This window comes from Pempheris klunzingeri, chromosome 10 (assembly GCF_042242105.1).
Source record: "Pempheris klunzingeri isolate RE-2024b chromosome 10, fPemKlu1.hap1, whole genome shotgun sequence".
NCBI lineage: Eukaryota > Metazoa > Chordata > Actinopteri > Acropomatiformes > Pempheridae > Pempheris > Pempheris klunzingeri.
Window position 1 is genome coordinate 11,534,398 of NC_092021.1, and position 17,034 is coordinate 11,551,431.

At 39.2% G+C, this 17,034-nt stretch overlaps 1 protein-coding gene across 1 annotated transcript in view; it reads right to left on the reverse strand.

Annotated features, from left to right (window-relative positions):
• stxbp5l (syntaxin binding protein 5L) overlaps positions 1 to 17,034 on the reverse strand; it is a 115,596-nt gene that overhangs the window by 41,703 nt on the left and 56,859 nt on the right. Inside the window, exons 5-7 of the mRNA XM_070838039.1 lie at positions 10,651 to 10,785; positions 2,856 to 2,919; positions 1,061 to 1,144 (exon numbers count right to left, since the gene is read on the reverse strand). Coding sequence (XP_070694140.1) covers positions 1,061 to 1,144; positions 2,856 to 2,919; positions 10,651 to 10,785 — 283 coding nt within the window. The remainder of the gene's footprint in view (positions 1 to 1,060; positions 1,145 to 2,855; positions 2,920 to 10,650; positions 10,786 to 17,034) is intronic.

Below are 17,034 nucleotides of genomic sequence, written 5' to 3' on the forward strand. Positions count from 1 at the left end.
GCCCTTGGGATACACATTATATGTATATGGAAAAGAAATTACAAATCTGACGTAATTCCATACAAATATGGTTATTCTACCTTTAGCTGTGCAAAGCTGAGGACTTGTAAAGCAACATCTCCTATAACTAACTCCTTACATGGTAATGGGCACACACCTCAGCAAATGGCCACCTGACAGCGAAAACAGTCGAACCGAACATATTAGTCACCAAGGACACTCTCCACTGCTAACAGGGTGAAACTGTGACAGACGCTGTAGTCTTCACCTGTTTGAGCTGACAGTGCTGTACAAGCTGTCAGAGGCAGCTGAGCATGCCTGGCTCCTCCAATTACTGCTGCTTTTTCAAAAAGCAGTAAATACTTGGCAGGCATGGGAATACAGCACTTGATGACAAAGACACCTTGTTGAAAATAAGAAAAGTTGATGCTGCTCACAGATGAAAATTGCCCTAAATTTCATTGAGATTCAAAATGTTGGCAGACAGAGAGGCTAATTTCTGTCATGAAATAGGATAAGTGACGGGAGGAAGATGAAAAGACCAGGCTGTTAAGGTCTCGATGTGCATTCGTGTAAGAGCATCTTGTTCCTTTTGTATTTAAGATCTCAGTTCTCTTTGAGCTAACTGCTGACATTTGTATTTTGTAAATGAATGAATGCATGAATCAGTGTCAGTGTGCAGGATAACTATTGTCAAAGATTCTGGACCTGAGCTACAACATGTTAAATAATCAGACACTCCTGGAAATGGAAAAGTTCTCTAAATATGTTCACAGAGAGGTTTATGAATTTTCACTCACTATACACCTCTTCTGTGGGAACATGACTAACTTCTGTGGTAATCTATTGTTCTCCAATACTCTCAGTTTTGCCAAATAAATAATAGACATATTATAACCCAAGAAACACTAACAGCCACTGAAAATGTCCCCTTTGATGATGACGAGTGACATGGATGTCAATAAAATGGCAGACCTTTTCAGAAATTTTTTTTCACCTGACAGCACTTTGGTTTCAGCTGTTAAATCTCTTTCATGCAGGTGTGAATAGTGGAGCTCACCTCATCGTAGTAGATTCTGAAGTCAGCCTTCTTGCCCCGGAGGTCCCATTGGACGATTGTCCCGCTCTCAAACCCTATAAGCAGCTGTATGGGGGAGTGATAAGGAATGGAAAACAAGGAGGAGATGGGAGATATCTTCAATAGTTTATAATGTGATGATGAGCACAGCCTACACTAACATTGACAATGTAGTTTACATAATTGCTCTCTTTACTTTGAAGCCATTTTGCCTATGGCCCCAAAAAATATTTCCCTGACTTCATTTATTTAACCAGGGTTTAGATTCTGGCTAATACTGGCTGTGTTTCCATACACTAACTAATATTGACACAGTTAAACACACACACATAATAAACATGCAAAAGTACATCAAGTATGCACACTTTCATAAACACACACATCTCCTTCACTTTTCTTCTCACCCATATTTGTGATACGCTGACATATAATACACTGTACACAAAAACAGGCTCCCAGAAACACACAGCTCCCAAACACACCTACAATAAAAACAACCATAAAACCACACAAAAAAACAAGATAAGAAGGGAGAGTCAACACAATCTGATCACAGATCAGAGGAGATGGGGAGTGATGTTGGAGGGGCACAGCCTTTAAGACTGAGAGGAGGAAACGGCTCTCCTGATGAGAGGAAAGACTGTGTGACATCTCAGATCATAAATTGAGGAGGTGAGGACAGCTCACGCAGGAAAATAAAGATGATCTTGCTGCCTTTACATTAGTAGCATCGATGTAATGAATGTAAACAAACAGGTAAAATGAACGAAGACGCCCTGGTAACAACTGTAAATCTCATTAGCAAATGCCATCACAGTAAAGACAATATAGTTAATACTAAGATTAATCATGGCTACCGAAATGTGACAGAACCCACTAATGGTATTAATTACACCTGTGCTTTTCCTTCTAGTCACTAGCAAATTCTTGCAAAGTCCAAATGTCTGACGGGAAAGGCTATTAAGCAATTTTGACTAGAGGGGAGCCAGAAAACTCAAAGAATTTATCTCTCTGAAAAACAAAAAGCTGACACACTAGCAGCTTATCAGGGTTAACTATTAGGGTTAACCTAAAATTCTGTTCTTACACAAAGCTCTTACTTTTTTAAGGTAGTGACCGTAAAACCTCAAATGTTTCTTCTAAAAAATGCTACATATGACACTTTGTCTTTTCTTGAGGTTAGTGATGGCAGTGTGTAACAGTAGCCGTACACCTGTGGCTCATTTGTCATCTGTCTTCACAACTTGTCATGTTTGGTTTCACACAGAAGCAGAAAAATCCATTGGGAAAAATCAATATGCTCCTCAATGACCTCTCTTTTACAGCAACCTACATCTGCCACTTTTCCTACCAACTTGACTGCTGCTCAACCCTAAAAAAAAAAAACCCTCTATGGATATTACCTGCAGGTCCCCCACACCTCCTTTCTTCTGTGTATATATGTGAAAATCGAGAGACAGAGAAAAAGACCACAAGAGCAACGATAGGAGAGTTGTTGTGTATAGAGCACATTTTTTCTTTATGTGTGCCAGAGAGAAAGTCAGGCTGAGAGAAAGAGAGGTAAGCAATGCGACAGACGGAGTGGAAGATAGAACGACGCAAAGAGGATGAAGACACTGGACAGGCAGAGGTGAAACTGGTGGACAGATACGTGATAGAAAAAAAAAAAAGCAGAGATTCAACTAGAAGCACAGAGGCAGACTGTAGTAACATAACATATCAATGCTCGAGGAGAACCAGGAGGTGCTGCTGGTGTTTCTTTTATCTGCCAACTCACCTTGCCTTCATCCTTTGGGCTGTCACTCAAATGAACCACAGGCCCTGGATGAGTTTTAGTTGATCTGTGATGACAGGGAAAGATGAGAGAGAGTACAACAGCAGTAAAGCAGTTAAACAATATTGCAAGACCATAACAGACTAAAGAGACCATTAAGAGCTCAAAACCCAGCTGTTTCCCTACTGTTTTACATAATGTAAAATCAGTCCTAATTTTAGCTTTGCTTCTTGCTCTTCCTGGATTGCATTTTTCACAAAAAAAAAAACTCAGAGCCACATCATTATTTGTCATGTTTTACTGATGAAATGTTCTCCCAACCAACACTTGCACGTGTAAAGTTCTTTGTATTGCCATTGTCGACTGCATCCAACAGCCCAACGTGGGCCACATGGTCAGAACTTCACAGCAGCCACAATCATTAGCATAGCGGCTGATCTGGAAAGCCAGGGTAAAGTGTGACTGGTACATTCACATGGGCCAGGGGGCGATAAAAACACAAAACCTTAGCATGCTCTCAATACATTTCTATCCAGCACTTTAAGTGGTAATAAGCCAAGGAATCAACAAACCAACCGCAATACACAACTCTTGTCCAATCACTGAAGTGGCACAATGGGCCAATGCCAAGAGCTAATCTTCCTACACTGGCCATCCAGAACAAATAATACACAAAAGTGAATACACTTTCTGATAACCATCATTCATCACATATACCTGTCATCTCAAAACCCTACCCTCTGCAAACATAACTAACACACACACACACACACACAGATACTGTGACGTGGATGGCACTGACTTCTTTCGTAGTTTATTAGTATAAGAACAAATTATTAAATTGTTTGAGATGAAAAGTTTATAGCAGCTATTGAATTTAAGAGACAGCTGTGACTAAGGCAGATGGCTTGCTATTCTATGTGGAAAGCCATTTCCTTTGGTTACAGAAAGCCTTCCCGCTGTGGAGTCAAATATGTGAAGTGAGGATAGTTGCTGTCTGACTCACTCATGACAAAGAAAAAAACAAGGCCAGTCTTTGAAATGCACACAAAGCAAATAGGAATGTTTTAAGTAAAGACTGAAAAATAGTGTTTGCCAGTGTTGGATACAGCAATGTATTCTGAGAAGTGTGAGGCTATTACTTAAAGATAGGGAATAAAGAGATATATGTACAGTGCTGTGAAAAAGTATTTGCCCCCTTACAGATTTCTTCTATTTTTGCTTTTTTGTCACACTTACATGTATCAGATCATCAAACAAATTTTAATATCACACAAAGATGACCTGAGTAAATACAAAAAGCAGTTTTTAAATGATGATTTTATTTATTAAGGGAAAAAAGCTATCCAAACCAACCTGGCCCTATGTGAAAAAGTAATTGCCCCCTAAACCTAATAACTGGTTGTGCCACCCTTGGTGGCAACAACTGCAATCAAGCGTTTGCAATAACTGGCAATGAGTCTTTCACATCGCTGTGGGGGAATTTTGGCCCACTCTTCTTTGCAGAATTGTCTTAATTCAGCCACATTGGAGGGTTTTCAAGCATGAACGGCCTGTTTAAGGTCATGCTACAGCATCTCAATCGGCTTTAAGTCCGGACTTTTTGAGCTATTCAGAGGTGGACTTGCTGGTGTGCTTCGGATCATTGTCCTGCTGCATAACCCAAGTGTGTTTGAGCTTAAGGTCACGAACTGATGGCCGGACATTCTCCTTCAGGATTTTCTGGTAGAGAGCAGAATTCATTATATTTTCCCAAAAGTGTGGGGGATCATCAAGATGTTTTTTAGCAAGTGTGAGATGTGCCTTTGTGTTCTTTTTGGTCAGCAGTGGTTTTCGCCTTGGAGCTCTCCCATGGAGGCCATTTTTGCCCAGTGTATTTCTTATTGTTGAATCATGAACACTGACTTTAACTGAGGCAAGTGAGGCCTGCAGTGCTTTAGATGTTGTTTGGGGTTATTTTGTGACCTCCTGGATGAGACGTTGATGCACTCTTGGAGTCATTTTGGTAGGCCGGTAGTCCTGGGAAGGTTCACCACTGTTCCATGTTTTCTCCATTTGTGGATAATGGCTCTCACTGTTGTTCGCTGGAGTCCCAAAGCCTTAGAAATGGCTTTTTAACCCTTTCTAGACTGATAGATGTCAATGGCTATGTTTCTTGTCTGTTCTTGAATTGCTTTAGATCGGGGCATGATGTGTTGCATTTTGAGATCTTTCAGCTTACTTCATATTGTCTATTTAAGTGATTTCTTGATTCTACAGCTCTGGCAGTAATCAGGCCTCAGCTTTCAAACATGTGGTTAATCACAGTTAATTCATGATTTAACAAGGGGGGGGCAATTATTTTTTCACATCGGGCCAGGTTGGTTTGGATAGCTTTTTTCCCATAATAAATGAAATCATCATTTAAAAACTGCTTTTTGTATTTACTCGGGTTATCTTTGTGTGATATTAAAATTTGTTTGATGATCTGAAACATGTAAGTGTGACAATAAAGCAAAAACAGAAGAAATCTGTAAGGGGGCAAATACTTTTTCACAGCACTGTATATGCTAAAGAGAATAGTAATCAACAAAACACCGATGATACTACCAATGTGAGAATGCTCCACTGTAAAACTAGTAGTACAATACAAGTTTTAAGTTGGTGTTTGCAACAACACAAGCAAAATAAAAATGTGGTGCTGGTGAGATTGTTTTAGGGCAGCAAGCTGAATTAGATCATCCTGTTTAATTTCAGAGACATAATGGTATTGTTAAACCAATAAATGAGAACATTAGCCGGTCTAAAAGCTTTAATTAAAAGGTACTCATGTCCCTGTGCTAGCAATGATATTACCAAATCATCTGAAAGACGGTACCCGAAAAATCAGCTGTTAAACACAATCTGCCTGTTGTGGCTCGAGGGATCTGGAAATAAGGTAGTTATATTTTACCCAGTGAAGGTGGTGCCAGGCTCCAGCATACACCACATTTATAAACAGGTGTAAGTGACAACACTAAAATGAAAAAGAAAATTATTCTTTTATTTATGGCAAATATGAGGCAAAAGATGGGATTCAGAAAATGGAGAGTTGAGAACAAATGGTTTAATATAAAGTATCAGTATCAAATCAAGAGAATGGAAAGCTTTTGCTGATTGACTGGAGGACACCCGAGAAACATGCTGGTCTTGAGGAATGCAGTGAGTTCAATCTAGGAATGAATGTGCAACACATTTTCCTTGACCTGAAGAAACTTTCCTGTGAGATATGTGAGATATGCATGGCCTTGTTACTTTCATTTGTGAAGTTTGGTTGCTACCTCAGTTTACAAAGCAAAGGGTAGTAGGACTATAATATGGTATATTCTACCTATTTAACTGGTTTGTAATGTTCAAGCCAATGAACTGTATCCCATTTAGAAATGTCAACAGTGATTCAGCCCACTCTACCCTCAATCCTTTTCACCTCTTATACAAGCTTTCTGTATTTTCATTCCTGCATTTTTGTCTAATGTTATCCTGCGTTGCAAAAACCTCTATTCTAAATTTTTATTTTTTGTCTAGTCCTAAAAGATAACTTTGTATTCATGTTTTGCTTTGATACAACAAGTAACAATACACCACAGAGCTAAAGATGAGGTTCCCCTCCATTTTTCATCCTTTTTACAACCTAATCGGTAACAGAATGTATAATATATTAACAGTCCTCTGCTGGACTCAGTGACTCACAAACTTTATTTTGAGGATTAGCAGCACATCGGCTTACAAGACATTGTTCCCGAAGAGACAGAGAGAGAGAGAAAATTAATTAAGAGTGTGCCTCAGCTTTGTCAGGCATTTGTGTTCTACGGGCACCCAAAGTAGGGGCAAGACGAGACATTCAAATACCTCACACTGATGGGCATGTTTCACTAATCACACATCGTGTATGACATTATTGACTCCACCTCAACACAATAAAGGTGAATGGAATTCAGTTTGTGCACACAGCATTGAAAATGACATATAAAGTATTCAATACCAACATCTTTTTGCAGAATTAATGCCCCTGTTATTCTGGACAATCTGCTGAACAAGTTGGTGTTTCAATGCTGTGAGCAGCACAAACCGGGTTTCATTCATTTTCACTGTAGCCTACTGAGGTGGATGTCAACAGATATCTCCAAACCTGGCCAAATTAAAGTAAAATCACCTACACTGGTGTTAATATAATGTAATGGTGTTAATAATATTGACTTTTAGGAATTTAAGAATTTTTCTGAATTTTCTGACATGCGTCTTGGGTGATTTGATCACAAGTGGACAGCTCTCAGACCGTTTACACATGGCATTAAAATGCATCTCCAGTGACAGTTTGTGATCAGATCTCACTTCCCTGCTCTGTAAGTGTGTTGCTTCCTCAGAGCTCTGTGTGAAGTTTTGGGGAGAAAACAGATGAAAACAGATGAAACAGAAATGCGGGGCGTTAGATCCATGGAAAATCAGTACAAGTGACAGGGTTCAGAGGATGGATGTGGTGCTCGACAAGAGACATCTCTAAATGCACAGCAGGGCGGAGATAGTACAGATTATTTTTATAACATTTTTTAGTTCTCAGATGAGGTTAAAATCACATTCCTCGATGTGTCCTGTGGCAGTGACACCTGTACTAACGGGGGAGTGGTAAGCTGAGTGGTTCATACCCCTAGACCGGCATGGACTGAGAGAACCCCCAAAGGAAAGAAGACTTGGTGTGGTGACCAAGAGACCGACAGGTGTACCTCTGTTCATATGCATATGCATGAGTGTGGGGCATGTGTGTGTAAATATGATGGGTTAAATACAGAGAACTAATTTCAAGTTGTAAAGTGTGCTGTGAAGTATGCTGTACAAAAATTGACCATTAAAGGATTATACTAAGAGCTGTCCACTTCATGATTGGATCACAAAAGATGTATGTTAATGTCCAGTATGAACAGGGAGACATAAAAATAGACAAGCTCCATAGGTTTATAATTAATATAAACAAGTGCTGTAGTACATCATGAATATGCATAATTGTGTACTGTAAAAAGAAAAGAAAAGAAGAAATAAAGGAAATGATAAGGGGAGTAGGGTCTCTGTTCACTGACAGATATTTCAGAAAGGGTGTCACGAAATGTAGGTGCTTGTTCCATTAAGAGATGTTCTACTAACAGATCAAGCCATTGTGACATCTTGACCACTTTCACAGTGGTCAAGATGATAAATCTGGCATTATGGTATTTGTGTACTGTATTGAGACTGATGGGTGAGAGTTGCCCTAAGAGGCAGAGGGAAAAGGAAAGTGGAGCACTGTGACCCAAGATTTGGGAAACAGTAGTTAATATGTTATTCCAGAAGTTCTGGGCTGGTGTGCAAAGCAATACTGAACGAAAGTAGTTATCTGTTGAGAGGGCACTGGGGACATATGTTAGTGTCTGCGAACCCCACTAAGTACATCCTGGGTTGAGTTGTGTGTCGTCTCACAATGAATATGCTGTTATGTGGGGTTAAAAGTCAGTCAGTGAAAAAAAATTGAAAAAATGATCATTCTACAACACAGGATTGCACAACTAAATGCAAGTTGTAATTCCAAATGCTGCATAAGAAGAAAAAAATGGATGTGACATCAAAGGAACATGTAATATGGAGCTTTCGTCACTGATCTGCAATATCCTATGCAGCACACAATTCAGTTCGGTTAGTGCAGGTTGAAGGGTTGTCAGTTACAGAAACTTACCTATAACCTAACCCTAATGTGCAGTTTTGCAATAGCACTTTGCTGGTAAGTAGATTATAATGTATGTTAAGTCAGTTTGCTGGTAGCTTCTTTTGGTTCTAATAACAGCTGTGTATTTCATGCATATTTCTTTATCAAAAAGGTTGTTTATGGTGCGACTTCATACATTTTATGCATATTCGTCAGCCATGTATTCAAGGACACTGAAAGCTCTTTGCTTATTTTACAATCTTAATAGCAGAAACAGCCAAACATGCCAATGCTGACTACAGCTGACATGATGCCAGACATGAACACAGTTGTGTTCAACACAGGGATCTACGAACTGCAGCAGTGTGTGCACTGAGCTGCTGCGCTTTCCCACTTCTCCTTGCATTTCATAGTTTATATCTAATTTTGAAATGAATCTCCTGAAATTTCAATAAGAGCCCAGCCCTCCTGGTTGGTGTTGCACACTGGCCCCGGTTGAATTGTTGTTAAAATAGATTCTTTTTCTAGAGAAAATACTTTGGATTGTATTAAATGAATGTATCTGTGAATAGTTGTCACACAGACAAACACTGTGGGAACACAAATACACATGCAAGTTTAGAAAAGCTCCAAATATTTTATGGCTCACACTCAGCTGTTTGTGCGCAGTGGAAAGAGTGGATGAGTTCCCCCTTGTTCCACCGAAGGAAAAACATTAAGTCTCACCTCATCCCTATTCATGTTTAGTGGTACACCTCCACAGCCAAGCTATGAAACTCCCCAGTTGCTCTGTCTACTATTTCAACTCATCATGAACTCTACTTCAGAAATATACTGACAGTTAGAAAATAGTGCTGACAGTTAGAAAATAGAGAATATATCATAATGTATGCTCAAGCAGAACATGTAAACAACTGTACAAGCCACTTCAGCCAGAACAGCATAGTAACTACCCATACAGTATTCTTACACTGGCTTCTGTCTACATGCCATTTCAAAACGTGGAGCATTGCACTGTGGGTTTTGTGAGAGCTGGGAAGTCATTGTACGACGTGATGAATCATTGTCAACTGAATCATACAGATTGTTATGTTACCTCATCTTGTGATCAGCTCAGTTACTAAGTGATGGTTTCAATATTAACTTCACCCATTAAACATGTGGCCTTTACTGCATCCCTGCTCTTTTTCTGAATCTTCTTATGTTTGGGGAGCAGTTTTTTGTTTCTTGTTTTTTTTTTTCATGGGAAGAGCCATTCTGGAAAAGTCTGTGTCATTACTTATGTATCATTAATTATGTGCGGTAACTATCATATGAATACTAGCATAGCAAAACAAGTTTCTCTCACACAGTTTTAGACTGAAAAAAGTGATGCAGAAAAACATGGAAAGTACTCTCTGTTGACTCTGTGATGATGAATCAACAAAACAAATATCCTGTTGAAATGCCAGCCACTGTCTCAGCCTCTGAGACTTTAGCAATGATTGGCAGACAGCCCTCCCACACATACACATCAGTGTTATGACTGCTCACTGTAGTGTGGGCTGTCACAATGCAACAAGATGGCTTGGTATGAGAGCGACTTGTGACTGACACTGCAGCAGGGGACTTGTCAGAGTAACACCAGAAGAATGGCATGTAGGTGGGTGAACACTTACTGCCAACTGGGAACATTACGTCAATGGAGATGTATAAAGGATATGGATGCAATGCAGTTGAGCTTCATTCTATATAGTCAGTTTGTGACACATTGTAAAACGTCTTCATTTTAACAACTCATTTTGCTTGTTTTATCCTTTTTTTTCTTACAGATTATGCAAAATATCAAATATAAAACATAAATAATAATACCTTCGCATATCAAGACCATCAACACAATTAACGCTAGGCTCAACGTAACTCTAGTTTACCCTGATTTCAGCTTTCAGAGAGACCACTGCCCTTAAGACACCTGAAACCGCCCCGTATATAGCTACCAATTTAGTGCCTGACCCGCTGCTGTTCACACCACCAGCATTGTCATGATCACATCAAAAACTCATCACTGTCATTACTGGTAACTGTTAGCAGTGTTTCTGCCAACTCCAGAGTTTGAAGCATGGAACTTACAGTTCTATGGCCTTGTTCCACATGATGACGTATCCAGACAAAATGAAGGACTCTATGTTGACGATGTGTGTATTCCCGCGCTCTGTCCCCACGTACAGCCATTTACTCTGAAAGGGAAGGTGGCAAAACGTGATCCTGAAGAATGAGAAACAAAGGAGAGAGACCGTTAGAATATGAACAGCTACAATAGGTTCTCTGCTACATTAGAGGATGCAAGCGGTTCTATGGAGTACGATTCATCAGTATATTCTCATATAACATATATATTCTTTTTTTTTTTACACATACTCATTCATCTAAAAAAGTGTTGCAGTTAATCTCTCTGAATATTGTGAACAATTCTGCTTTCAGACAAGCATGTGCATTTCAAGCTGTGTATGAAAATTACATATCATTTTAGTAATATGTACAGCACTTATTTGAGTCAACTAAAATGAACAGCTATTCTAATTCAAAGTAGATTGCCTCCCTAGAAAAGAAAAAAAAATGAAACAATTTAGTTATTATGTTGGAATAACATGTTTTTTTTCCCATTTTAAAAAGTGACCAATCTTGAAAAAACAATTATTGGGCACAACACAAATCAATCAATTGCACAAAGGTGGGCTAGGAGACAGTTATTCAGTGAAACAATTTACTGAACAACTGACAGAGAATAAAACTGCGTTCTTGACATGTCACCAGTTGAGCAATGACGTTAGCAGTCTGCAAGTTGTCGAATGTACGGCACTCATACTTAACAGACTGCCTCCTGTGTCCCTATCAGAACCATAATCTCAAGCCAGTATTCAATTGTAAAAACTATTATTCGCAGAAGTCATGGCTGACTCACTCTTAATCAAGGTTAAATATAGTACTAGACAGAAAAGTGAAAATCTATTTTCCTCCACAATGAAGCGCAGGTAATTTTGCCTACATAATGTCCCTGTGCTCTTTGTATTGCCACTCTTGCTGCTCCCTTGTCAGAGAATGTTTGAATAGTTATTCAGAGAGCACTTCAGAAAAACTGCCAGAGGTAGAAGCCTGAACTTTTTCTGTGTTGCATTACACAGTAGCCTGTAGACATACGCATACCACGCTACATCTGTCCAAAGCATGACATTTTTAATAATTTATATATAATTTATTATTCAGTGTTCATAGACAGTGTGGCCAATGGATTCTCATTACTTTTCTATGACTTTAAACCAATTTTCATGACCAAATGTTCTGATTTCTACATATACATTAAAAATGTGTGTGAAAAATTATTAACAATAATTCTTAGCATATCATGTTAACATTTTGCTGCCCATATCGGTGATTCCACAGTGGAACTAAAAATTAAACTCCAGTAGATTATTTGATTTGATAATTGATTATTGATAAGATTTTTTACACACTAATGATAATAATGTTTTGAAATGTTAAAGCATTAAGGCAACACTGTATGGACAGATGAAAACACATTTTTATAGTATTCTAACTGGATTGTATTCGGATCTCATAAAATCGAGTTGTAGGTTTTTTTGTTTTAGTTTATTTTCCAGAGAGATGAGACATAAGTAAGAACTAGCAAGGGTTTTTACCCCACAGTGAAAGATGGGCAGTAGACTACAGTAGGGAGATCATTTCCACGGTGTCAGAACACAGAGGAGAGGACTGACCAGGACGAGCAAACACAACACCTCTGATGGGACAGTTAAACATCCAGAGAAAGAGGAGTACAGTGGTCACAGGGTGTGGGGTTTGAGCATGGCTAGGAGGTAGGAAGGAGGCAGTTCCCTTCACTATCCTGTAAGTACCTGAGTTTTGAACTGGACTCAAGCAGCAACGGGGAGCTGGTCCAGTGAACAGAGGAGTGGTGTAGGAAGATTTGAGCAGAGTTGAATATCAGGGAGGCAGCAGCATTCTGGATCAACACCATTAGCTATAACATGAAAACATGACCCAAGATTTTTATGTTTCAAGCCTATTTTCCTATTTAACTGCAGTGATTGTGAACTATACTCAATACTGTGCCTAAAGACATCCTGTGTGAACATAGACACTGAAACTGCTGCTGCTCGAACATGCTGCTCACTGTGCACCTTCTGCCCTTCTCAAGCTCTCTCAGTTCACACTGGACCCACAAAATAAATCCACGACTACCCCTCTCTAGATCCAAATGCCAAATATATTTTCAAACAATCCACATTTTGCCTGGTCTAGAAAACCATTTTCTTTTTATAAAGTCTGTGTGAGGCCTGTGTTTTAAAAGGTACAAATGTAGCCTACTATTATTATACCTGTTACCGGTCTGTTCTAAAATGACATGACTGAAAAAACACAGGTCGCTGATCAAAACTGTTTAACCATCACTAAATAACTGTTCCAAAACCTTTTGGGATTACACATTTCAAAAACTTTTCTAGGGCACGAAAAATGCATTTTTCAAATTCATTTTTAATGACTGTTTGAACCCTGCTTATTGCTACTAGCTAATCAGGAAATAATCATAAAGCCCAGTGAGGTATTCAAGTGCCATCCACAAATAAGCATGATGTGATGCAAAGCTGCTTAAACCATTATTGCTCTGGCATTAGCATCTATCATCTTTATAATCACCTTTACCAGCAAAGATCAGCACACACTAAGTCACTTCTGTCCATGCTTACTTGTGGAGGTTGGAGGATCGTTGAGCTCCATCCCCACAGCCACCCACCCAGCTAGCAGCAGGATTATTAGATAGAAGACAAATGAGATGGCAGACAATTCAATAAGGATTTTAGGGGCTTGGGGAGATGACAATATTCAGACTGGCAGGGGGGACAGAAGTGCTATGCCAGTGACAGAGGATTACACTTCTATCTTTTATGACGTGCATTTAGCCTTAGCTCACCAAATTTACATATTTATTTGTTTAAAGAAGTGCTCCGACAGACCTTTGTGGATTATTAGGGCTAATTCTTTAACATAAAAGGCACCAGATGACATGTAAACCTCTTCACGAACTTGCTTGAAGTAAATGACGCAAATTATGCAAATTAATGTGTGAATGTTGATAGTTATTCATCCAAATTGCTATATTACAAAATAAAAGTACAGTTAAAGTACTTGGTGAGTCATGATATTTTCCTTGTGAAAAAAAAGAGATTTTAAAATGAGGCCACTTTAGATAAGCCTCTTAGCACTTATTACCTATGTTATGAGCTGACAATTTACATGAAATGTTACAGGACGGATCAGATAAAGGGGTGTAAGGGAAAAAATTCATTCGAGGACAGGAGACGACAGGAGGGGGAAGGAGTTGAATACAGATCCAGATGGCAAAGTCGAATGAGTGGTTTTGTTTCCATACAGTCAGACCAGGCACAATCAACAGGCCTTACAATTATCAATCAAAGAGGACAGGAGGAGGCGTGGGTTCAGCTGCCAGCTGACCTGCCAATGCAATACCAGCTGCCTAGACCCTGATGAAGTAAAAAGATGGAGAGATTAATTGAACTGGTGACACCATGTAGGAAACCAGGGACCGTGCCATCTGCTCAGCGGGAGACGTGACACAACTGCTTAAGGAATTCTACAAAGGCTCCGTGTATCAGCAAATAACAGATATGTTGGAAAGCTCAAAATCACAGGCAATTACATTAGCTGACATTCCTCTTTTTGCTGCCTGTTTTCTTTGTTGTCTTTTGAATCTCTCAACAGCATAAGTCAAACAGGGGCCAAGCACGAGACGCTGACTGATAATCACGAAACAATTCTCTCCACCTTTTCTCGTGATTCATACATTATTCTTGGGGGATTTAGAGTGGGTGTTATGCTGCTAATTGTCAGAGGCTCAGCCTAGAGACACAGAGCTAAATGGCAAGTCAGTGCCCGGCCTCTGACGGATGACTCATGATGCGCTTTTTCCCCTTTTATCTTAGAGCGTGATTCACTGCTCTGCTGCTGAGAGCAAGTCATTCTCCTTCCTACCTCATCACACCACAGGACAGGTAGGAAGATACTGAAAGAAGTTTTCAACACTTTTGATACAAAACATTATTTCTAACCTTCACCTCGGTGTGTTTGTGTGGGCATGAGCTGCCCACAATGACAGGTACAGCTGCTAAGCCATGAATCTAAAATATAAAATCTCAAACGGTTTAAAGGTGACTAGGATGTGATGATTTCAAAAAAGACTTGTCTTGTGGCACTCATCAAGGTCATCATTAGACACATTACATAATTCCATTTAGATCTACATATATAGATATAGATATATGCCATGACACATGTTATTTTTTCAAGTCTTATGGGGCCTGTTTTATTGTCTTTTCTGTGATCAAGTGATTTTTTCCAACACAACTTAACAAACTCTTCCAGCCTATTCATAATCCGCTGCATTATGAAAGTGTCCCTGCTTAGAGTTTTATGTTTTACTAGCTTTTTTACGTAAGAATTTAGATTCTTCTGTCTCATGGAGAAAACTATTGCTCTCCTGTGATGGAAAGTTTCAGTCGAGGGAAAAAACATACCCTGAGACTGAGCCAAAGTCCTTGACTTATAATAGCAATCAGGCTGAGTTTGCTATTGCATATATTCATCAAAAGTAACACTGAGAGCTTGCATTTTTTTTATGAAAATAGAAAACTTTGTGAAAATAAATAGAATACTGCGCTTCACATGCTTTTTCAATGCACATTATATTCCATCACATTCAGTGGGAATGCATCCCATTCATTAAATGCCCTTGCCCATGGCACACATGACATAAGGCAGTAATAACCTTTTAGTTGACGTGGATTCACTGTTTTTCTTGTAAAGAGACAGAAAGTATGAACAGAAAGAGAAATTTAAAGCATCCCTAAGTCTTACTTGTTAGATAAGTTCAACTTAAATATAAAGCACTTAAGCACAACACAAGTATAGAAAGATGAATATGGGAATAATTGAGATTTATTAGGATAAAGTTAATGGAACAATTCATTTTTATACTGTCCCATCTTTGCATTTTATGGTAAATACATCTTACTTCTATTGTTATGAGGGGTATCTTCACTTCACTTTCTTTGACACTGTTACAGTAAGAGAGTGTGTGGGAGGCTTTTCTTTGAAAAACTGGCTATAACTGAGTCATAAGAAGCTTCCTTTGTTGAGTAAAGCGCTCAATTATTTATATATACTCAATATACATATCAAATATTTTAATCTTACTGCTCATAGTTAATACTGTACTACTATACTCTCCAATACTGTTTTTTCTTTGTGTGTAACAGCAGTTGAATGCCAAATCAAATGCCTTGTCTGCTGTTATGAAATGTGCAATGAATAAAACATCAAGCAAAACACAAAAAAATCTGAGGTCAACAATGTTACATAACATGCAGTCAAATGAAAGTTATGTATTGTAAGCTTCATGTCTTACAATCAGGCAAAGCCTTGACAATATTGCAGTATTGCACTGAAACTGTACACAATCAACTGTTCAAGGATGAGCCCACCAAACAACCAAGTGGCTTTGATATTCTAAACTGCACCCAATTAAGTAGAGCATGGCAAAAAAAGTTAGAGAGCTCAATGCACAAGGTTTATTGTTCTTACACAGACTTTGCTACCTTGAACACTGACTCCTGCCATGCTGCAGAACAAACAACAGGAGCCCAATAAATGCTGACCAGACTGAAGTGGATCTCTGCTCCCTTGAGCACACACTACTAGTTTCCTGTTTTGCCCTGTAGACAAAAAAAACAGACTGTGCCTGTCCGCTCTGGATACATTAACATCTGCACTGGACCCCCAGATTGAAAAGCAGGTTTTTGGGAGGCAGGCAGGACATTGAGAATATTGTGACATTTGGGACAGCCAAAGGTGGCATTTTTATCACTTTTGTGTTTGACCAGAGGCCCTAAAAGTTTCCCCAAGAAGACAGGAGGGCGGACAATATCTAGAACCATTAAAGTTGTCATTAAAGTTTAATGGTAGAAAGCAGAGATCAAGCTTTCTCGGCTGGGAAAAAGGTTTACTGCCACATCCCAGACTGCTATTCAGCAGAAGAGGACATGGAATTACACAAAGCAGGGAGTGAGACAGTTGATTGACTGAGAAAAGCAGCTGGCTGAGGGTGCGGTACTGCCTGCTAATCCAGTGGGTGAGGATGTGGGACATAGAGACTCACACCCTCTTTAAAGAGTCTGCTTTAAAGAAGGTGTGAGTACTGTACATGAAATGTGGCCCAGTTAGAGAAAATGTAAGGAGGATCTTTAATATTTCAGAGCAGGACACAAAATCAACAACAAATAGAGGAGGTGCAGTCACCCTGAGGGTCAAACTGAGGGTGTTTTCAGTGGTCATGCTTTTCCCAGCCCATTGTGCATCAAGTACCAGCGCTTTGAATGGTACTTAGTGGGGCCTCAGCTGTTAGGGAAAAACAACATAACA